This window comes from Brugia malayi, assembly GCF_000002995.4.
Source record: "Brugia malayi strain FR3 genome assembly, contig: Bm_v4_Chr3_scaffold_001, whole genome shotgun sequence".
Lineage (NCBI taxonomy): Eukaryota > Metazoa > Nematoda > Chromadorea > Rhabditida > Onchocercidae > Brugia > Brugia malayi.
In genome coordinates, this window is record NW_025062477.1 from 9,907,423 (window position 1) to 9,932,970 (window position 25,548).

At 31.3% G+C, this 25,548-nt stretch overlaps 1 protein-coding gene across 2 annotated transcripts; it reads right to left on the reverse strand.

The window, feature by feature from the left end:
- Positions 1 to 20,862: 20,862 nt before the first annotated feature.
- Bma-spe-42 lies at positions 20,863 to 25,240 on the reverse strand (the record flags this gene model as incomplete). 2 transcript variants are annotated; one of them, XM_043080700.1, is made up of 15 exons in its annotated part: positions 20,863 to 21,015; positions 21,078 to 21,221; positions 21,672 to 21,860; positions 22,368 to 22,511; positions 22,618 to 22,723; positions 22,792 to 22,895; positions 23,149 to 23,301; positions 23,508 to 23,603; positions 23,749 to 23,836; positions 23,916 to 24,013; positions 24,148 to 24,270; positions 24,458 to 24,614; positions 24,754 to 24,858; positions 24,950 to 25,055; positions 25,120 to 25,240. In XM_043080700.1, the coding sequence occupies 15 exons, from the start codon at positions 25,238 to 25,240 to the stop codon at positions 20,863 to 20,865; spliced, it is 1,887 nt and encodes a 628-aa protein (XP_042936634.1). The 2 variants fall into 2 exon arrangements, with proteins under 2 accessions (XP_042936634.1, XP_042936635.1); XM_043080701.1 differs by lacking the exon at positions 21,078 to 21,221.
- Between the last annotated feature and the right edge of the window lie 308 nt (positions 25,241 to 25,548).

The following is a 25,548-nucleotide window of genomic DNA, read 5'->3' on the forward strand; positions in this document are numbered from 1 at the left end:
CATCTTCAGAATGTACTTGCATATTACTAATTATATTTCTGAGACTTTCGAAAAGTACAATTTGTGCTAATTACTCTAAAATGTTTAATTACTTGTTTCAGTTAACTGTCTGACATATAACCATTTACCTGACACTCACTGAAATTCATATTAATAGAATTATCATTCCTGAAATTATCCTTGTGCACTTGCTCACTGCATTTTCTATCTATACTTAATTTAATTTAATTTACCTACATACAAATGTAACTTAAGTAACAACAAAAACTGATCTATGGTTTTGATATAATTATTCCTATATTTCCTCTTTCAACCTGATTAATTTTTAAGAGTGAGTAAAACGGACACAGCATTTGGCAAATTTATTCCAACAAGAACGCGCATGAAAGAATGATTTGTTGCTTACGAGTGCCAAAATCGGTCTGAAATCATAAGGAAAAAACAGAAATAGATGAATTGTTACGTGAAGAATGCTGAAATAAAAATATAATAACAAAAGCGCAATCGGCGCAGAGCTGAAACTCAGTTCTCGTTGCACATGAAAGGACTCAACAAATGTTGGTGGGAAAGGATAAAAGACCGCTTTTTCATCCATTCCTGTGTGTCCTACGGTGAGTGATTGAAGGGGTACGGTGAATTCAGGCAAATATATAACTGCAAGTTTTGGTAAACTACCATACCCGTTCGCATGATGTAAATTGCATTTCAAAATTAAATAATATCTTTGTTTTAATCTGAGCAGACGAGTCGTTTTTAATAAATTTCAATTCACTTGCTCTCACAGTTTATCTGATTTCTAGAGCTCTAGTTGCTTAATACCCAGAATCAAATATAGGATTTCTAATAACATTATTCAAATACAATAAAATTTATCTTGGGATGAGGGTTTTCTTTGGATCTGATTTGAGTTATGGAAAACAATTAGGAAGGAAAATTTCTTTTCCATTGCTCTGACAAAATTGAAGCTAGATGTTAATAAGCTGACAAATAACCATCTCGTAAGGACACCACTATCGAAATGATCATTTTAAAATCATATCTTCTTCTATTAATCAAATGTATCAGCAAGAAAAATTTGACAATCTGTACTAAATGATGAAATTAAATGATCGAAAGATTATTACATGGATTTGTTCTGCAAATTCTGAATCACAAATTAAGATACCGGAAGTAACTGGAGCAGAACAAAGTTTCAGCACTCGAAGAATTAATTCAGAGTATATTGCAAAGAGCCTCCCTCAACTTTTAAAAGGCGTATTTCGCTTAAGAATATGGTTTATTTATTGTGTCACACTATTTCCCCTTGAAGCGTTAAATGTTCTCAGTAGATTGATATTCTAATCTATCTAGTGAATAGTAAGATTGCTGCGATACTGTAGTGATTTAATAGATATTTATTTGCTGAATCAATTTTTCTATTTGATAAATATTTGAATTTTGGTAGGCATGGTAGCATAAATCAAAGGGATATGAGAAATCAAAGCAGATGTCATAAACAATTCTTATTTTGCGAAAAAATTCATTTACAGTAATTTATTTTCACAAAATCTGCTTCATTTCAATTATGAAACTAAATCTTACGACTCAACAAACTACGTTCTTTCAATTATTAATTGCTTTTCTTTTGGTTTACCACAAGTGACTCAGCTTCTAAATACAATTAAGACCAATACTTTTTGCGATAAATCTAAAAACCAAATTGATTGTCTCCAGAGATTTTTGTTCTTGACCTCTTCTTATTTTTCGGTATCTGAATTTTTTTTTTAAAAAAAGAAACGAAATTCCCACTCCTAGGCTTGAACCTTTATCAATACTTCCATTATATTTTGCTAGATGTCCCATTACAATAAGCACCAACAGTAGTTGCTGTTTTCTTGATAGTTGCAAAAGATAATTTATAGAAGCGGGGATAGTCAGAAATTCAACAAAATTATTATTTATCAATTTCTATTTTTTAAAGGTAGCAGAAAAAAAATTGTAAATAGCAGTGCTGCCATATCTATATCTATATGTATATATAGATATAGATATGTTAGAAGAGGACTGAAAAACATCAATTGATCAAAATTATATTTATACTCAAAAACAGAAGTTGCAACAACAACGCCTCATTTGAAATGAACTTCATTTTCAGTTTTTTTGCTTCATGCATCTATGCGTAATCTTAACTCAATTCTAACTATATATAGACAGAAGATGCTGAAGAAAAACTGGCCAATGTTGTCTTGGCTAAGACCAGGCATATAAATAAAATACGACCTTACCAAATGAACGGCGCAACTGCATCGATTTTATTTATATGTAATCGTACTCTGTGCACCTTTCTTCTCCTTCTCACCTCTCTCCCTTGCAACACAGTTCTTCCCTCTCCATGTTTATATATGAAGTATGTATATTTATTTATATATATATAAATAAAGCCTTTCTGTGTGGGATGAAGTGAAGGGAAGAGAAGAGTATGTGGGATGCAGGAACCTCTGCCATTTAGTGCAACTGTACTTTGCTCCGAGAAATCATTCCTGCTAAAAGCGGGGGGTTGCTATGGTATCTTATTTAACAAATGTAATGTTTTTTGCCGAGGTCACAGCTTAAAATTTACTTAACACTTGTGTCTTCCTTCATTCCACGTTACAGGTAATAAATTTATTTTTAGTAATTAAGAGCTTCTTAAAAATGATCCACTTTTTAGACCAAATATTATTTTAAAGAATAAGGCTGTTGCAAGAAAGCAATGTCCTATTTATATAAATATTTCGGGACAGTTCAGGTAAAATTGGTTGAAAAAAGAATCAGTTATTTCGACGAAAGGAGACAAAACGAGGATTCAACTTGTGAAATATAGAATTTTCTGTGAAATAACTTTTTTCCTCTGGGACACTGCATTGCACAGAAAAAAATTTTTAAAAAGTTTAAAGCTCTCATTGAATTAAAGAGGGAACAAAATACGTCAAACAAAAACTTTTCCGCTAAAAATTTTGCGGCCTTAACGATCTACTGAAGGAGGCATTTTCCTGCCGTTCCTGTGTACTTACCCATCAAAAACAAATATTTTAGAACAAAAATTATAATTTTTTTATGGTTCGAAGCAAATTCTTCCTAATTTTTCGAAACAAACATTTCAAAAAATTCTCAAATGTCATCAAACATAGAGCTGAATAATATGTAAATTTGTTTTGTTTTAAGGAAGAGATGAAAAATCAAACTGTTCTCGAAAATTTTTCGTAAACTACTTGTAAATTTCTGAACTTATTGTGGTTGGGCTGATTCATTCTAAATGGAGATAGCAAGTTCCAAAAGCTTTTCCGGTCGATCTGCAAATTAAAATGATGTAGAGCGACAAAAATATTGGGGGTAAAAAAGAAATAGACCAGTCGTGAACTCATTCTTATCATTTCTCATCATTATCATCAGAAAGTCAGAAAGATACAAGAAAACAATAAACCCTGTGTGGGGAATTTCGTGTGAAGAAAATAATAAAAAAGAAAGAAAGAAGTGGTTGAGTTCTAGAATGCGAGATGTATGCAGGGTATCTTCTGGATAAATCTATCATTTCTCATTATATTTTAATTGACTAAACTGGCAAATCATATATTCTTCTAATTTGTAGAAAGCCACTATTAGGCAAATGACGGAGAATCAATAAAAATATTGCTTCAAAATTTGCTTTTGCCCGCCTTCAGCGCCTTTTTCCGAAAGGTGATAGAAGAGTATTGTCTTTAATGCTTGTTCTACAGATTCCTTTCTATGTGTTTTCTTTTTTATGGAATTTATTCCTTTCAATGTAATTACATCTATATGCAAAGTAAGTTTTCCTGCTTGTAAAAATTATTCGGGGTTTTAATATCGAAAAACTTTACTACATTTATCGCCAAGAATGGTTTCAACTTGCCTTTTTTAGTTCCATGACATTTATATCTTGATTGCAATATTCGGCAGCTATGATAAATCGTATCGGAGAAGTTAATTAAAATTCGAGTAGTTCGTGATTTACAAATTTAAGAAAGCTGATTAAATGTCTTATGTGAAATTGCCCTTAAATTTAGGTAATTTTTAGCCAAGAAATCTTCTAACAAAAAAAAAAAAAATAAGTGCATATTTGTAATTTACATCCGCATTTCTAACTGTCAAAGTTTTCTTATATTAAGAATTGTAATTATGTCAATTACTTTTCCAGAGCAAAAAAAAACATATGATAGCATAATAATTATTAAGTTACAAAATTTTCTCATAGATTTGAATGACGCAAAATAAATTCTTTTGATTATAGTATTCGTTTCAACTTTCGTCAAAAAAGAAATATAAAAATTCATATTTCTTCTACGGTGATCATCCAAAAATGAAGACAATTTCAAAATACTGCTAGATGAAAATCAGGTTCAAAAAAGATATAAAAGTTTCTGAATGATTTGAATTAAATTGAAGTGATAAAAACAGGACTGTGAAAAGGAATAATTTATAGAATGAATAACCGAATAGAAGAGTGAACCAATGACCATGTACCGGTCCAGTTGAAGGGAATGATTGATAATATGTAGAAAGAAGAGTGAAGTAGAAGGTAACAAAATACAAACAGATCGTTCGTTTTCACAGTGAAAATGCAATGATCAGCTTATGTATTATTCCATTTGCAATTTCTTTTCCTTCTTCCTGTGCGTCTTCCGCTCTCCTCTAAGTTTCATATAAACTGTGGAATGGGAAAGTACATTTCTAGACTTAGAAAGAAGAATGAGCAGAAAATTCTCTACTCACTTACTCAAACAAATAATTGTACTGTTTAAATGATGTGATATGTGGATGAGGAGGTTTTCTTTATTTTTTGCCGCATTTCATTTAGTTGTCCCTCTTCTGTCTCCCTTTTTAACTCATATTCTTTTTTTCCGCACCTCATATGACATTGTTTTTGTGGAACCAATGAAATAATCACATTTCTTTCCTCACAATGTTTCCATCAAACAACGCGTACACCATTATGGCTTTATTAAATAACTAGTCCAGAAATTTCTTTTTTTCGTTAGCCCACAAATTCAGCAAAAACTTTAGGTGATCAATAAGTGCCAATAATTCTTGTCATTGCAATTAGCTTGCATTTGTAATCGGAAAAAACTTGAAAAACCTAAGTACTATCAGTTCAGTCTGATATACTCGTACTAATTCTTAATCACTAATCATCACTTTAATCATGCATACCTGATACAATACGAGATTGGTGTTTTTTGACATGATTTTTTTTTTTTTTTTGAGAATTTAGGAAATCAGAGTAAATGTTGAAAAAAAAATCGAAAATTGCTACAACAAAAGAGAACTAATAGAATTAATAAATGCGCACATAAGTTTTGAGAATTTAAAACGAATAGGCATACAAACATATTTTATGTAATTATGCTGCATAATTGTGTTACATATGGTCAACGGAAGGCCTGGACTGGAAAAGTCTATTTTTTAGCAGTCCACAGTGCTAGCAAAAGATGTTTTGGCGTTGCTGGCTGTCAACCACATTGACCACTCTTCTTGCGTAGCATAGCATTCAGTGTTATACTCTCGAACATTATGTCTATCTCAATTCCAACTTCAATGATACTACCACTAATTTTTTTCCCGGAAATGGATTAATGACATGAGGTCACTAAAAGTGGATAGCAGTTGTTCATCAAAGTCTTCATTGTTATCTTTTCCAAGCTATAGCATCCATTAAACAAAGCAGAAAATTAGACAATAACAAAGCTCTTAAACAGTTCATTTTTTTTTTTTAAATTTCATAGGTAAAATTATAATGAACAATCCGGTGTTTACTGAAAGAACAAAAAACGCTGGAATCAAATGCAAATCTTTTTTCAACAAAAATCAAATTTATTTAGTTTATCCGAATATTTTTGTGGTCTGACATAATCAAACAAATTCTTTTCTGGAAGAAGTTTTTGTAAGGACAAGTTGTAGGGAAGGTTATTATGTGTATGTTTGAAATGAGTGAATAAAGAAAACAGAAATATTACGATTCGTTCCTAAGCAATAATTCATACTGAAAACAAGTTTAATGTAACATATATCGCTTCGACAACATTTATTTATCAAAAAAAAAAGTTGGATTAACAAAAAATTCAATGAAAATGAATGGATAATATATTTTAAACAGATATAGAGTTTGCATAATATTTTAAACAGAAGAAATAATAAATTTCAATTGAGAAGTTCAACTTTACTCTCTTACTTTATAAGATATAGGAAAAAAGTAACGAACTTATAATTTAGACTTCATTCTTTGGCAAAGAGATTCTGAACTGATTCTGAACAAATAATTTTGTAAAAATACTCTCGAACCATCCAAACCAAATAGCTTAATGAAATAATGCAAGGTGCAACTGTTCTCAACACATTCATGCAAACTAACAAACAAAAAGTTTTCATTTTTAAGCTTGACTTTAGAAATAAATATGACACAATTTTTATTGCCATTGGCATCTAGTCGGTTTATAATTATTTATTTCTCTGATAAACAATCCGGTCTGTAACAAAAAAGGGAACTGAAATAAGTTTTTTTGTTGTTCTCATTTACAGAATAAAACATTTCATCAGGAGAATTTCAGGAGGATTTCCCACATCTTCTGATTTTACTCTTCAATTAGTCAAAATAAAGTTGTCAGTAGTACCGGTAGTGAGGAATTTTTTTTTTTGTTTTCTAAGTAATCAATTTCGTGCAACTTATAAGTTCAATGACATTTTTGAGATATAGAACTGATGATGATTGAAAATCTAGTTTTGTTACGGATAAGTTTTACATGAATATTGTACATTGCATTAGAAAGTGTTGTGAAATGAAAAGAGATTGACATCATCTTTATTGTTTCCATATACAACTTTAGAGTGGCCAATTGGAAGAAAGAGTACATACCCGTTCTTGTAAAAATACTGTTATTCCTTAATTAATAACAAATTAGAAGAGCTCTCATTAGCACTTTTTTTTTTGAAAAAAGTTGTAGAAAGATTTGTAGTAAATTGAGAACTGAAATTCATTTCAAAAAAGAAAAAGTTTCAGCTCCATATTCCTTTAATTTTCTACTGTAAATTTATTTTGTTTATTGAGATGATGAAAGTCCAGAATCAAAAAATGATTAAAATCTCTTTAAAATGTCCAATCCTTTAGAAATTTTTTCAAAAAAATTTGATTTAACCAGTTGGTTTCTCTATCCAGCCAAAAGAACCATTAATTTTAAAATTTTCTGAGCATTTTTCATTTTGCCGTAGGCCTCAAAAATTCATGTCAATTTTAATTTATCCTAAAAGTAGTAAATCAGTGAGAAATAAATTTTATTTGGAGCTGATCGTTAGCAATCATCATGACAAATACGCTAGAAACATACATATCACAAATATTTGACTATTGCTACATTTGTTAAATTGCACATAATTATTGAAAAGCTTAGTTAGATTTATGGGGGCGGGGGAGGGGGAGAGGAGAGAGGTCTTTTTATCTGCTCTCTAACCTTTCATAATTTGAAGGTATTCTATGTGCAATGCCTAATATGCACTAAGTGCATTTACACTTTGGTGAGTTGTAACTTTGAAGCAAATAATTCACGGAAATAGTTAATGAGCCAGCACTGATCGTTCTCACTTCTCACAACATATTGTCATTGCTTACCACTTAACAGCTGCAATGTTCATTGAAAAAAGATAGCCAATTTAATATTTATCAGCTAATTGAAAATTTACTGACTTTAGTGATCGTAACTTATCCTACCAAAATGTGATGATGCAAAGAACAATAGATGTCGTACAGACTTTTAGTTATACGACGATAAGGTCATTGAAAGTGCGAGAGTAAATTACGACAGAAATATTAGAATTTTGCGGAATTTAAAATGCAAATAGCATTTTATTGAAAATATAGTCTCCAGAAATATGTTTGAAAAGAGATGTTCTGAAATTTTCCGGAAGCAAATAAATAATTTATGGATTTTACAAAATATAAGACACATTATGCTGTAAAATGGATATGCAATGTTTCACTGCTCTGAAAACTGGACATTTTAATCTTCTAAAAAATATGATTAATATATTTTATATTATTACATAGAACTCAAAGTCTGAATGAATATTCGGGACACACAGATGCAGAACACATCTGCCGGATATAAAAGTTGCATTTGTGTGTGGATATGTATATATGTTGTGAACGAAAAATCATTTCGAATAGTATTGGAAAATAGATGGATGATTTGTAATGTATTAGCATTAAAACAATATATTCTCACTCTCTTTGAAAGATATTTTAAAAACATTCACTTACTCTATTTGCTTAATGTTGAACATGTCCAAAATGATGCAGTGATTCGAATATTTGACAGGCAACAATTGCAGGAAAGCCTAAAAACGATTCATGCAACGTACATAATAATCTCACATCTAATATCACTTTCGAAAATAACAGTTGAGTTGGATAAGTTATACTATTGATAATGATCTAATTTTCAAATTTTATACATATACATATAGAATACATTTAGAAATTAATATAATTCAGCAATAAAAGTCTTTTGACTAGCACTGGCCTACAAAGATTAGTCATTGCAGTAAATCTAAGGATTAGCACTGATACAATTTGCACTGGTCGAGTATACACCATTTTACACTTAAATTATTAGTTTGGGTGTTATAAGGACGTAAAAACCAGGATGAAATTATCATGATAGCGATTTTAATGATGAAAACAATACATTGGCGAGTGCTCTTTCCATTTCACTATGATAGGTTGCACAATGACGGAGCTGGCTGTTGCGGATTTTTATTTCCGCATCATTTCATAAGTGCACAATTGTCAATCACTAGTCAAGCTAACAATGTCCCAATTTGCAAGTATATTAGCAGTGAGTGAAATGGTAATTCTGATAATGATTACTATAATCGGTGATAGTATTTGCAATGACGGTTAACGGAGCTGTTAAACATTTGATTAGGATTGAATTAGTGAACTACTAAGTTTGCCTTGGTTGCATAATAATCTATATAATCATCATGATTATAGTATTAATAGCGAAATTATTAAGTTGACAAATTTTTTTCGAGCATTAATGCTTGTAGGCAAAGCATTTTCAAAATGCTTAATTAAAAGAACCTATGATTAAGTTTTGTGTAATTTTTAATTAAGAATTTTGTGAATTAATGTTTTGAAATTCATGTTGGATATTTTCAACATGAATAATGATCAATCAAATAAATTAGAATCGAATCATGGACATATGAGATGACGATTTTAATGATAATGATTTATAATCAGGAAGCAATATCGAAAAAAGTCAGGCATCAGATATTAAAAAGCTAACAAAGATCATAATCCTTACCAGCATGTAAGGAACGGAAGGGAATGTTACTGATATGATGAGAGGTTATGTTTTATTAAAGGCAAAAAGTGCAGCTTAGATAATAAAGAAATACTTTGAATTTCTTGCAGATAATAAGATAATTCTTAATAGATAGTGCACATATAATAATTATAAAAAAGGTGACAGTTAAAATCACTAAAGATAGGCTATGAGACTAACAGCTAAGTTATTTTTGAAAAACTTTTCTTTAGCAAATTGTATGTTTCGAGGTAAGTATTACTTATGAGATATATTATAGACAGAAAAAGAATAAAACTGTAAAATTTAGTCTCTTATCTCTCACTCTCAACTCTCGCTATCACTAATTCTTAATTCACTATTAACAACTAATCTCTTAACCCAGGTTATGGGTTGGTTATGAATTAAGAGATAGGTTATGGAACCTACAGAGATTATTTCATGAAAATTGAGACTCACAGATTCATCTTACCATTAACAACATCATCATTTTGCGCTCACATAAATGAGTTACTAATGTTGCTAATAGCTCGCATTGTGAACTCATCGCACATCCAAAATTATATCAGGCATAAATAAAAAGGTCTCTGCTAGGGGAAGATTAATCAAGTGAGGGCAAGGTTTGCCTGGGAATAGGGTGGGCAAGTGACGGACACTAGCAGGTTGCTTGACCAAAAGTAACAACTGGAGAGAGCGCTACTTGTGTCTGTGCAGGCGCTTCCATTTCGACGACGTCGCTAACACTATCAAAATATTTTACACAGTTCTAGTCTACAAGGACAACTGCACTTAGCTGTTCGGATGAACAAACTCACCATGGGTCTTTCCTCCTTGCATTTATGTGTATGTATATATATATGTATGTATGTTTGTGTGTATGTGTGTGTGTATGTGTGTGTGTGTGTGTGTGTGTGTGTGTGTGTGTGTGTGTGTGTGTGTGTGTGTGTGTGTGTGTGTGTGTGTGTGTGTGTGTGTGTGTGTGTGTGTGTGTGTGTATGTGTGTGTGTGTGTGTGTGTGTGTGTGTGTGTGTGTGTGTGTGTGTGTGTGTGTGTGTGTGTGTGTGTGTGTGTGTGTGTGTGTGTGTGTGTGTGTGTGTGTGTGTGTGTGTGTGTATGCTGAAGAGTTATTAGCGTTGGATCCATAAAAGACGATAGGATAGTGGGTAGATAAAGCCCAAGTCCTCAATACCTGTCTCTCATCCTTTTTTGTCACTCAAGGCACCTTGTTTAAGAAAATTAACAAGTAACAAGTGTTTAAGGAAATCTCCAAGTACTTTTCCACTAGAGTTCGTCATTCTCAAGAAAATGGGTAATAAAATAATTAGGATAAGTTAATTAGTCTTGATAGAATTATAAAGATTCTAGAAATAATTGGAGAAGTGAAGCATATCTCATATAAAACTATTTCCATGATCACCAAATTATATCAAGGATACATTTGACTTTTTAGTTGTGAAAAACTGAAAAATCTGCTTTTGTGAATAAACATTTCAGTTTAAGATTCCTATCCTACAAAGATAAATAATTATGCCTGCATGTTACTTCTAGTTATTTTATTGTGGAACTTTTATAATTTGAAATCTTCAAGACTTATCAAAGTTAAAAAAGGATCTTCTTCACCTTATTTAGAGAATTGAACAAAATTTTAACCGTGATAGTATTTATTCCACTTCAAAATTTTCATAGCATTTTAGTTTTATTAAGAAAGGAGAATTTACAAAAAAATTCTTGTCTAACTTTTTTTTCGTTAGCATCATTTCGATTTATTTACAAAGGTTAGATTTGATCTGAAAATATGAAAGGATTTGAAATGCTAAAAAATTTTAAGTACCTTTAAAAGATTGGTTTCAAAGATTGATAATTACCAGTCCAAATGGATCACTGTTTTTTTTTTGAGAGAGAGAGGACTATTATTATATATTTTTAGTGATGAAATTTACCTTCCCTATTGCAAAACAAAAATTTATTGACAGAGACAAAAATGAAAACTGATAACAAGAGATGCTCCCAGTTATTGGTTCAATACTTGGATGGAAGAATATCCTTTTCTAGAAAGGTGGACGGTTCAAATTTTCATTGAAATTAACTTCAATCACTACTGCTGTATCACTGAAAGTGCTCAATAGTTCTCATATCATCGCCACAATTTGTATCTATAAAAAGTGAAAAGTGATGCGTGTTACGCTAGGTACTGCCTACTAAAGCAAAAAAGGGTATTTGTTGACCTACCCAAACAATAGGATTATATTGCAAAGCGATAAATGGTAAATATCAGTGCGGAAAACAAGGAATGACGTTAGAGAAAGTGTAATCTAAGTGTTGAAACAGAGATTGGACAAAAATTCAGCTGAATTCCATCAAACAATCGGTATTCTATAGATCCAGATATTTCTCTGAACTCTGCATATAGCAAAATATTGAATCAAATCAAATAAGCATACTTTAATTGAATCATTTGATTTAAAGACTTATTAATGAAGTCTGAATTTCTATTATCCAAAGACTTGAAATATAATCATCTTAAAGTTTGTCAAATTAACATTTGCAATCACTCGTTCCCGAGTACCCAAATATTGACACGAAACTGCAAAGCTACTGTAGAGGTTTTTGCAGACATTACTCCCTAAATTTGTGAAAAGCTTTATCTTCTAAAAAACTAGAAAGCCATATTACAAAAGACGGAAAAATTGCTCTAAGATAATTTGATATGCCACTATTTTAAGATCTAATGTTATGACAAATCGTCATTAATAGAATCTATTATCAATTAATGTTATAAAGCCTGAAGTTTCCGAAAGTTTGAAATGTATTGATATCATTAAACAAGTTCAAATTTATAGTTAATAGAAAGCATGTTAACGTTTTGGAATATGTGATGTTATATTCAGTTACATATTTTTTATTTAAGTAACTATTGGCAAATTTTGCTTAATTATATTTAAATGGAAGGATGCTATGAAAAGCAGAGAATTTTTAGGATGTCGACAATTTCTAAGTATAAAATATTTTGCGCTGAGGCTTTCATCACAAATTCGTATTGCTCACACTTGAGGCATGCATTGCTCTATAATATAGCACAGTGTCTTTTAAGTTTTGAAAGTATTCTCAAATAAAAACTACTTCAACCATTGAAAAATTATTAGAACATTATATTATATAGTAATGCATAATTTAAATCGAACTGATACTAATTCATGAATTTTCTATGATTACTCACACTGTATTTTGCTTGCAAATGATTATTGAATTTTAATTTGAATTCTAGTTTGATATTAGTTTCATTTTCTCAGTGTTTTCGAGAAATGATACAGGAAGCATAAATTTAAGATAATGAAATGTATTTGCACTTTCAAATCTTATAATTGGCAAACAATAGAAGATTATGTTCTGCTCCAAAAAAGAAATGAAAGGTTGGTAAGGCATGAAAGAATGCCACAATAAAAAAAGTAGATGATTTATGTTTTAATTATAATTATATATTATTTATTTCTTTTTAAAACTGATTATAAATACCTCAGCGTTCTGTAAATTGAAACAAGCTAGATTCTAGACCAAATCTTGCATCTTTTTTGTAGTTCCAATAGCTTAGTGGAAGCAGTTTCCAAATGAGGTTGAATGAAGCGTAAAAATGAATTTATTATACTATTGAAAACTAAATGTCATAGCATGCAAAAAACACTTATGAAACATTTCAACAGTTTACTTTTGCAAAAGATTCAAATTCAAAGCTTTTTTGAAGAAAAAATCGTTTTGTTCTGGAAATCAAACTGGGATAATAACCAGTAAAATACAAATTCCAATGCAGTGACGAAATAAATTGTCACATACCCATGAGATTTATGCTTCAAAATTAAGCTTTTGTGATAATTATTAACGACATAATTATTTAAGCAGAGCCAAAAATAAGAAAGCCATCGCAGAAAGTTAGAAAGTAAAGTCATTACAAATGTTCACATTTTAATGCTTATGTTCTGATTTTAAATAAACGATTATTAAACATAAGTAGGATCTTTAGTCGCCCTTTGATATTTTCATTGTTTTAATAAATTATAAGTTAAACATAAAGCTTATATATACGCCACGTTGACTTTGGAAAAGCTGGACAAATGCGAAAAAAGTTTGAGATGAAAAGGGAAAAATGGAGTTTTCAAATGATAGGGTCGTAATGTTACTTTTTAGATATGAGATTAAAAATCAATGAGTGAATAAGTTTTCTGGAAGTATGATGAGAACCTCTCTCTTCTAATGACTCGACGCTGTAAACAGTGGAATACAGACTCCAACAGTGCATCTTCAAGAGAAGACGACTAAATGATTTTGTTGGAAGAAACGACCGGTTCGTTGATCAGTTCTATCGTTTATTTTTGCAGTGATGTTTTCCAGTTGGTTTGTCCGCTGTCGCCGTTGTCCTCAAAGATTTTAAACAAAACAAAAAGTATGTTTTTATCATTAGGTGTTGCTTTATATGAACTGCCATAACCGCCACCAACAATAGTGTAAGAGTCCTGCCTTCCGCCCTATCCTATCATCTTCATATGTAAGACGTACAGTACCCTTCTATCCCAGCCCTTCCCACCTCTCTCGTCTTACTCATTAACCGTATTATGCATAACATAAACTAAACCAGTACGCTGCTATATCATCATCACTATCATCATTATCATCACCTGTCCCACTCTTTTCCCTGCCTTGTCGCCATGCATTCCTATCAACCCACCAATCTATGACTTTCAACCAGTCCACTCTTCTTTATATGATGTCAGTTATCTTTCTAAATAACCAACTTTCCGAATTACTGCCGAACGTGAACCGGTCGATGTCAAAGAAGTTTGTTCCTCGCATATTGCTCGTCTGTAAGCGCAGCGAAAATTTCCTAATAAAACAGAGTTCGGTCACTTAATTAACACTTTAACACCTTAGACGCAGATATTAAATCCTTTGAATGAAAATGATAAGTTAAAATTTTTATGCTTCTTTATGAAAGAATTTAAAAAATAAAAAATTAATTCGACACAACATTTTTCCGTCCTTCCTTTCAATTTATCAGCCTGTCACCTCCCATTGGGTTTTCATAATTTATTGGTATGATCCTGAATGTAAAACTTAATATTTTCATCGCTTGCTTGTGTCATTCAACAGAGATCACTGTCTAATTGCAGTTTCGGATTCTCTCAATAAACTCGTCAGATGTTAAAATTTATTTAGTTTTGCAATAGTTAAGACAAAAAAGACGAAGAAAATTCTCAATATCGGCGCGAATAAATAACAATGAATTGAATTTATGTAGCAAAAATTAAAAACATATTTAAGATTTGAGAATAATTTACAGAATAGAAATGGGAGGAGGAATTTTTATTAGCTTTAGGAAGCATAAATTTGATTTGGTTCTCTCTTTATATTAGATAAAAAAATTTTACATGCATAATAAATAGGTAGACGTCGAAAATGTTTTAAAGTCCTGGAACTATTCATTATAATAAAGAGGATATAATTTTAGAGCATAATTTTTTTTCATGAAATCGGATAAAGTAACTTCATTCCCTCTACATAATTATAAATTTCACATACTGAGAAGTTTTTCGGATTAGTGCAAAGTGCAACTAATTGAATTACAGATGAATGATGGATAAATCCAAATTGAAACTAATTTATAACTGAGAAAGAACCAAGAAAGAAATTTCGCTGCAAAGAGATATGAGAAAAATAACAATATTAAAATGTTATTTTTAAACTGAATATTCCAAATTAAGAATTAAAAACATATTTAAGATTTGAGAATAATTTACAGAATAGAAATGAGAAAATTTTATTAGCTTCAACGGAACGAAAGGCAATAATAAGAAATGAGCAGAATTAATTTTTAGAATTAAATCAGAAATTTTTGAAGAATGAATTTATAAGACGTCTCAAGTGATTTATAAAATGGAATTTGATAAGTTTCGATAAACTCTGTTCTAGTCATCAACCGAGAAGAATCTCAAATGCTTGACATTTTAAAAGATTTTAAAGTTTGAGAGATATTATCTATGCACCATAGCAAAATCTAACCATTTGCAAAACATGCATAATACCTTTCTACCTTGGCAATATTGGCATCCTATCGTGTCACAAGATCGTTGCACAAATGTCCTCGCAAATATTATTAGTTGGTCGTGAATAGACCGTATGACTTCAAAAAAATATATATATTAATGAAATGGGCATGTGACATATGCATGAATATGGTAACTGTGAAGTGACATCCTAGTGAGAGACGAAATTATGGTCATCACACGATATGATATACACTTTCATTCTTCATTTTTTGCAGATGCAAAGACAAAAGCACTTTATTGAGCTATGGAGAAGAGATGCGCAATTAACTAAAAGAACAGAGAAATGCGCTTCTTTGTAGAAAGGTATAGAAGAAAGAGGAAAGGTGAACAGAAAATAAATTTATCCCTTTTGTGGAAATACTGGAATAATAAGCTTACAAATTAATATTCAGAGTGCAAACAATCCATTCATTTATCAAAATTTGCTTTTCAAATAATGCAGACAACTAATTACGAGTAATGTTTTCCAGTATCAACAAATCAACAGAATATTTAACATTCCAGAAATTTACTTTCTTTCGGCCAGAAAGCTATAGCACAAAAATGTTTCTTCATTTTTGATAAAAAATTTTCCTTTGGTAAGTAGAGGAAGCATTCAAGCAGAATGACCAAAATATAACTAACATTATATTTGGCCAACTATTCATATTATGTAATTTGCAGCTAAAGCATATGCTGCAAGATAAATTGAATTTCAAATGTATTTGTCACAAATAATCCAAATAAATTTACATAAATTCCAGAGGAAAGAAATTTAATGGTTGATAATTATTGTATGTTATGATAACACACATATTATTATGTGGAGATGCCATTTCTTTCTTGTATATTCTTACTTAGTAGGTCAGGCGGAAATGTTTCTTTTGTATGGCAGCTTAAATAGTTAAATAAAAGTCTTAAAGCAAGGAAATGCATTTAACAAGAGAAATTTTGGAAAGTGAGTATGGTATGATTCTAACTCTTAGAAATCACATCTCTTTCTTGACACTCATTACTCCACCGATCATCATTTCATTTCCTCCTTCCATTTATTCATCCATCCATTCACTTTTCTATGCGCAAAAGATCGGATAAAGCTTCGCAGAGACAGAAATGCCTTAAATGCAACATGAATCAAAAATGCTTTGATTATAAATGCAAAGCTCATTTAAAAGCTTTCATCTACTACAAGTGTTTGGTCTTTATCTTTTCGACTTAATAAAATATTGTTTTCATCAAATACAATAATAGAAAGCAACAAAAGTTGAGAGCAAATTCTTTGGAAAAATGAAAAAAAGGTATAAATTGGATGTGTTTGGAGGACATAGCGGTGGTATGGCTGATCACGATGCATTTGACAAATGTACACTCAATCACTCTTCTGGTCCCACTTAAAGTACATTTCCTCTTACTGCACGAAATTGTACAAGAACATCCATCCAGTTTTATAAACCAGCACTGAACGTTAGAAGTCTTGCCATCATGAAAAGAAATGTTATTAGACAAACATTACCATAATTAATAATAATTAAATAACTTCAATAATAACGTTATTTTAAACCACATGTTGTTTTGTGCAGAAATCAAGAGCTTGAAATTTATACAAAATTAGTAATTGGTTGATTCTTTTTTTGAAAATAAATTGTTAATCGTTTTACACTATCTTTTTCCTTTAACAAAATCTTGTTTATTTTTTTATCATTTATAAAATTTTAATTATAAAAAATAAATACAACATTAACAGCTTTGCGTACCTTAAAAAATCATTAAATAATTCTTCCGATACTTTCAATTATAATTTTTAATGGATTTTTTTTAAGTGTTAAGGTTGAATATTTGTTCTTAATGAAGTCTTAATGAAGAACGATCCCTTTGAAGCTAACAACGAACCTAAGGTACCTTGTGAAGAAGAACATGGAAATGTGTAAGCTTGATATTTTGATTGCTTTCCCGTAGTAGTATTATTTTCAAAGTAAACAACAAACTGCGAAGGCTGCTGTAAAAAGGTAGTTGATCAATTTGCTTATTGTACAGTTAGATAATTTCAGCTGGAGATAAACCAATATACATTAATTACAAATAAACTGATAATGGCTTTGAAATTCTAAACTGATTACTCGATCTCCAAATATCACCATATCAACCTTCTTTCTACTATCTTGTATAGCTTTTCCAACTAAGGATAGTCGAAAGTTAAGTTCATTTTTATTACTAATAGTTTAAAAAAGTGCGTTCTATCTTTCAATACAACAATTTCAGTTTTTTTTTTCAACCACTTCAAACACCAAAGAAGAATGAAGTTGTGGATGACCTTTAATCGTTTACGACTGATATTAACGGAAAGAGTTCATTATAAGAGAAAATGCCTTACTTAAAACATTGATTTCGATATTTCGATGCTATTATAAAAAGTAAGTAATGTAGAGGAACAGGTGAAAATGGAAAGAGAGAGAAAGCAAAGGTTGAGAATTCCCGCCTTCTTCCCCGATTCAAAAAGAACAATTTTTCAGTGACATAAGTTTTGTGTGTCAAATCATGAAAGCAATTGATTTGAAGAAAGTGCCCAAATACTGTTTTCTATTTTCATTATCACACAGAATTGAAATAACTGATGATATCAGGCACGTACCATGACGTAAGGTTAATGAGAGATAATTGGTTAGACTTGTTCTCATGCAACAACATTCTTTTTTTATTTGTGGAACAGCTTCATTTTGGAAATTTAAGTTAATTCCTATGCATAACTGTGTTTTTCCATGCTCATTCCACTTTTTAGTTTGACTGCAAAAACAAAAAAAAAAAAGTGAAAAAAAGTTGAAAGCGGAATTACTTTTTTCTTCAATGAATGAATGTACTGGTGATAATTTTATTCATTGAAAGCGGATTAATTTTTTCATTTATTTTTGTTAAATTGATCACACACACCAAATAAATCGATGTTCAATGTGGTGCTAGTTACGGTGCTCGATTTAATTTACGCATAGTTCACCGTCTCCCTCTTTTCCACCTCCGTACGCCCACTTTCTCGCCCTTTTTGTCCATCCTCGACGTCCATGATTTAATGTTGACGGATTCATTGAATTTTGATGTTTAATAAAATGTGAGCTGAAAGCAATTTCATTGGATGACCTCAATTGTTCAGCATTCGGTAACTGAAACAGGGAAACTGTTAACCAACATTTTTTTTCAACATTTACTGAAAAAACGGTGCATGTCAATGAGATGAACTAAAGTGAGTGAATTTTCTTCAAATGTCGTTGAAAATTTGTCAAAACAAGGAAGAAGCAAGAAGAATTTATATTTCGAGTCGATTTCTCAGGGCTATTTTTCCAAATATTTGGACATTTGAAGCAATCACTGATTACTAACTATAACAATAATAGCCAAATACATAGTCAAAACAGACTAACACAGCAATGCTATTCAACTTTCAAAATCTCAAAATTTGTTTGTGTAGGAAGAATGAATGGATTGGAATGAAAGATAACGAAAGCCGTACATTTATAAACGAAGGGAGAATGAATAATAATAAGGATTGTTCAGTGTTCGCTCTTAAACAAAATGCCCACCTTCAGAGACATGTTTTTCAATAGCTTCGAACAATCAAAAATGAAACAAAAAATTCTTTTTAAACAAACTCCTCAACAATAATAAAGTAACATTTCTTATCCATTCAATAACAAAAAATTAGTGTATCGATTTCGAAAATGAAACACACATTTTGATTAGATCTTTGTATATACATATACATATATATATAAACAGTATTAGAAAAGTGTGGTGCTTTTTTATAAAACATTGAAATAATGTAAAATACTATAAAGCTCGTAAATTTACGCGCATACTGACGCATATAATAATTTAGGAAACATGTATATAACAATTGCTTACTGTTTGCTGTTTGTAGTAATGTTACCTGTTCTGTTCAGTGTATTAATGATCTGATGCATTTTAAGAGAAATGTACTTTTACTGGTTCGTTTCCATGTTTCTCTTTCTATATATAAATCGGGGCAAGAATTTGCCATAAAAGTTCAGTATCCTTGAAAATTGTGCAAATGAAGAAAATGGTGGATGAGAGCGAGAACAGTAACGAACTTTGCTAATTTCTAAGCTCATTCACACCGAATTCAATAGTATCTCAGTAATATCTAAACAGAATAGACCGAAGCAAGTGCAAAGGTTACTCTTAAAATTTGTCCCCTAAAAATGACTGATAAGGTGATTTAAATTCCCCCAATGTAATAAAAGAATTCCATCATTACTATTCTGATGAAAAGAGGTGAAGAAACAGAGCATAAGTCCAAATAAAATCAAAAAACAGAAGTATTTGGAATCCTCTTTAAACTTTTCTCGAACGATATTTGCCGCAGTGTGAAACGAAAAATTCATTTCTGTATTTTGCGACATCTGTGAATAATCACCAGAAGTATATAAATATCTGCGAGAAAGTTTATTTGTTTATGCATTAATTCATTCCTTTTTGATCGGTATAGATTTGACAGTGAGAGTGTTACGTTCATTAATTAAAACAAAATGAAAGGAAAAAAAAACATGTTGAGATGAAGTATTTCATGTAGACAAACTTTCTTTCATTCACTGACACACGGTCATACCAAAGACGGAATTTCCGGTGTTCCTGCAACGAAACATCCATGCAAGAAAACTGTAGAACATTAATTACTATCTACTAACATAAAAGCAAGAGAAAATAAATTGAATAGATGTGCCATCCCTACCAATGTCCTCAAGAATAAGTTCATCTTCTTCGCAGCTGCTGTCTATATAAAATTCAGTTTCATTCAATACTTCCTGGAATGATTATGTTCTGCACAAAGTACAAATTTATATAAAAAACAGAACATAGGTAATACATTTTTAAGATCATTCCTGAAGAATATCATTCTCTTATAAAAGAACTATAACAAAGTGAAACGAGAATATTTCGAAGTGGCCGGGAGTAAATGACATCAGATTTGACGAGAAATAAAATTGTAGAAGGATTTCGATATATCACAGATGTATGCGTATTTCACCGACTTGTAAGTTTGCGCCACATTCTAAGCATTTTTTCTTTACAGCGTAACAATCAGTGCAATATAAATTGTTGCAGTTAGGACATATTCTTGAGTTACTAAAATTGTAATATATTATTTTAATAAACGTCATCATTGTGTTCTATATTTTTGAAGTGGAAACTCTTTCTTTACATTGATTTTTTTCATATCATCTACGTTTCCCACTTTTCATTAGTACTTTTAATGGCACTCACATTAGAGAAATATTAAAATTAAATTAAAAAATCTTGAAATCAAATTAAAAATTTGCTCTAAATTGTCTAGATCCATCTTTTAAATCCATAATATATGAAAGTTTGGGGCTTTCGAAGCATTCGGTGTCCTATTTATTCTTTTTTCGTAGTTATGTTCTGTAAAACTTATTGATTTTAATTCTCTATGAGTTAACTAATCTTGCATCGGCGATACTGAGATCTGATCGAAAACATCTGACACATCTGTATTGATCAGCACCTAACACCGTCAAGCCACGATTTACAAGATTTCCCCGTCCGCTAATTTCATCTTCAACCAGCTGATCTTTAAGCTCCTTAAATGAAGTTTTTAAATCTTCAAACATTCTTTTTATGTCTGTAGAGATGAGAAGCAAACCTTTTCCTTGGCAGCTTTTATCAATTGTGTCAAAATATTTTTGCGACCTTCGAGTACTTGATTATACAACCATAAAGTGCGTGGTTTTGTTCTTTCTGGCCAATAATGTTGCGCAATCAAATGTCGACATCTTACTACATATACCTACGAAATGTCCCTATATGATTTCACTTGATTAAACTTCTTACAGTTTCCTTTTTAAATAAATGTTAGTTTTATGTCTTCGAAATCATGAAACTCCAGAGTTATAGAAGTATGCTATCCACAAGATTACAGAGGGTTTGGAAATAGGACTGAAACAGGATTAGCTCATGGCCCAAACTCATAATAACAATCACTATGAATTAATTACTTCAAATATCTCATTATAGCAAATGATTTATTAACTAATTAATTAGAGTTCTGTTACTAGGAGTTTTTGATGAGGATTTTAGGGAAAACAAAATAAAGAAATGATAGAATATTCATCTTTGATGAACTTGTTTGATAAAATGCTTAGATAAAGCATTTTATCAATTAATTTTAATAATTTTAGATGAAGGCATGTAAACGAAAAACCTTGCGTGAATTACTAATTGCTTAAGCAGTTTTTACCTGCAGAATACAAAGTAAAAAGGCAATTAAATATAAGAGCATCATTAGCCGAATCAGCTGGAAATCTGGTGGATTCGGTTCTATAAAACATTGTCTCCAGTCATTATCGCTATGTTGACTTCCTGTGATCGGATGAAATATATGAAGAATTCTTTGCAAGAGTTTTGCCAAAAAACCTTCTCCCGCAGCCTAGAAGATAAAATGATCTAAGAAACGGAGAGTACAGAACAAAGAAAAGAATGAAGACATGCTTTAAGATTGTAAAAATCAAGTCGACTGGTGCGAGTGGCGTTAGATTGCAGGAATGAGTAAGTGAAATAAAGCATTTGATAGGTGAATACATCCAACAATATTAGAAAAATTGGCATGAAACCCCCAATCAATGTAATCGAAAATGCAAATAGCATTTTCATTTTCTCCTTCGATGTCATGTGTAATGTGAATCCTTCAATATACTGCAACAAACTAGGTAATTTACAACATTTACATTTACTTTTCATTTATTTTTCAAATTACACATTTATTTTCAAATTACATATTTCTTCCTTTAGAAGTTTAGTTCTATCCTTTTGGAAATGCATTTAAATCACCCATCTCTATTATTGCAAGTATGTCTTAAGATTTCATCAATGCAGCATTTATTATGAATAAAACCTAAATTTAAATGAGAAGTGAGAATAACACAAGTGAACTAACTGTTTCTCGTTCTTTGGGTAACAGTGGAAGTAAAGAAGGTTGCCCTTGTGCTTCCCGCAGCATATCAACATTTCGAAATTCTCCTGTTATGTAGACGTTATCCACTTTCTCCTTCTGCTTATACTTTATAACGTACACTAATGCCTGATAAAATAATTGCGTACAAATCGTTTTTTTCCGGATTAAGTAAGGATCGTTGATTTTCATATGAATGTGGAATTCAAAGAAATATATGATGAGAGATGGTTACCATAAGGAAAGTTATAATGATTAAATTGGGAATAATAAAGCTAATTGTCGTAGATAAAATCTCCACAAAAACTCCGAACTGATTCAGGACTCCTTCCAGTTCTTCCCTAAATTAAGTAACAATAAGTATTAGATTTAAGTGGAACAAAGAACACTTATGTATTACACCCTTTACTTCATTTTTTCCAGTTGGAACGTTTGCGTATGATTGTCTTCAATAGTATGATTCAGCGAAATCCCAAATTCATCCCACGATTTTTTTGCCGCTCTGGCCTCTTTCTGTAAATGATTGTAAAACCTCATCGTCATATTTAGCATCTCAATTAAACTGAGAGATAAAGAGCGCAGAAATGATATCTATAATCTCACTTAAATGAACTACCTTTCCGTATCTGAATATCACAAGAAATGAGTCACTGTCATAATATTCCACTAGAACACCATAAGTGTGCTATATAATGTTTTTTCAAAAGAGAGCTCATAGACGTTTAGCAAAAAACGAATCATAAATTAAAATGTTTAAATTATGAACTGCAAGAAAACTGATATTGTAATCGTTCACAACAGAGTTCATAGCAGCTTTCATTTTATCCTTAGTAAATGTTAGAAAGCCGGACTTCAGAGATTCTTTTATTTTCTCTGGGATGTCACAAACCAGTTCACCAAATCGTGCCGCATCACAAATCTAAAGCATAAAGATTAATCCATTGAAATCAAAATCTCTCGATTTTCCATCTTACTCCGCCATTGTTTTCAAGTTAACATGCATAGAATATGTGCTTCCATTAATACGAAACAGTTTCTTTTGACACACATCTGTAATTCTTTAATACATATGTAGCCATCTTAAGAGACTGATAGCAAAAAACATTGGAAGTAAGAAAGAACGACCATTCTCATATCCTTCACAAATTTACAAACTGGTAATCCACGATACAGAGTAAGTCGATCACAATACTGAGCGCTCTCATCAAAAATTCGAAGACACTGGAAAATGCATTTCTGAAGAATGATTACATGCGGTGCTAAAATCAGTCGCTGATTTTTATCTCCCAAATTCTTCTGTCTCCTTAGGAATGATGACTACTTTGAGTAAGGCTACTTTTTATAACCTTATATCATAAATACTCACAAAGTAATAGGGACCAATGAAGAATCGCTGGCAATATTCTTTAACTGTGAGCAACTGTACCAAGTAATCCTTTGTCTGCTTACCGAACCTAAAATAAAGCCCAAGGAATTCACTGACCACAAATATAGATACGAATCACTAACTAACTTGGGAAAACTTGAGCTTACTTAACAACAATATCTTGCAACTTGCGCATGGTATTTCGAAAAATTTCAAGATGTTTTATGAAAAAACGACCTTGTTCTTTTAATCCTGATAGTGAAAGCTGAAAAGAAAACAAATTCATGTTTCTCTAAAAATCCAGTGTAGAAAAAGACAGAATCGGAAACTCAATATTCTGTTTGCAATTGTTTTTCAGAAAACACTACATACCGACGTTCTAAACAAATCAATGACAACCTTATTGGTTTGCATATTAACTTCACTAACAAGTTTGTTACCAATTTGAATCGCCGAGTCACTCACGCAAGCAGCAGATTCTGCGAGCATTTGCAAATTACGAGTTGTATTAGTTGCTGATATCTGCAGATGATAAACATCTAGAAGTAATCAGTCCATCAAGTAACATTCTGCAGTCTTAAAAATAATTCATATCAAATCATTAAAACAACGACGATCCTTGATTTTTTATCTTTTTTGAAATCAAAATATAGCAATAAAACAATGTAAGGTTTGGCAAAGAATAGAAAAACTGTTAACAGAAACTGACTTGAAATGCCCATACTATTATAAACATGAGAATAATGGAACGAAGACGGCTAGTGGTTAATTTGACTGCAGCAATCAGGATAATGGCTCGAATGGATGGGAATGGTATCATCAAACTTAATATTAACTGCACAACGATACTTACATATACTCCTAATCTATAATGAACTTTGATTAGTGAATTCTTTTGAGTTCCCTCATGAAATAAAGCGCAGTAAACACTGAAGCAAGGCAAATGATTGCATCTACAATAAGTGTAAGTGATTAGTTCATTGAAGATAAGACAAAAACTAATACCGACTGGGAAAGACGGAATACTTGAGAGCAATAGAAACGAAGAATAACAGACCAACAAATTCACAGAGAAGGAAACTAGATACAATGCGTATAAGATCGTTTTCTCTGAAAAAAGGCAATGCTAAGACGAAATTGAATTAGTCATTCACGTTAAAGATCATTAAGGTAATATCATAAGGAATCCTGAAAAAAAAACCTAGTGCCGTGAGTGAACATTCGTTCATAAGCGTTTCGGGGAGCTGGTTTCGGACTCGGATAAAATGGTGGGAAAAAGACACCACATTTCATCCAAAACTCTTTGCCTGTAAAATAAATTTTAATACATGATTCCCGAGACTTTCCAGGAATGTTAACATTATAACTTACGTTTATCGACAAGAGATTCCTCTCCGGTAACCGATCGTCGACAATTTTCTGCAATAAAATACAGCTCTTCTAACTTCTTGAGCGCTCTTTGCTTTGGCCTGCGCAATACATTTATCAACATCTTCAGAATCCTGAAACAGATGGCTGCATAATATAAGAGTAAATTTGTCACCAGAGATTATGAACATGTTTTCAAAAAATCTCTGAAAGGTGCCCAATGTGAATAAACCAACCAGAGTGAACATGCATTGGAGAATGAATTCAATTTCCTCAGAGAATCAGAAATTAAAATCTTCCAAACTGATTTGCATCTTGTGAGAAATAGAAATACTGTACTCAACACTTCCTAATCCACCATCTGGAATCGATTTGCAAATAATTCCTTGTTCAGAGACGGAACAAGTATTGAAAGAGAACTCAAATTGACGC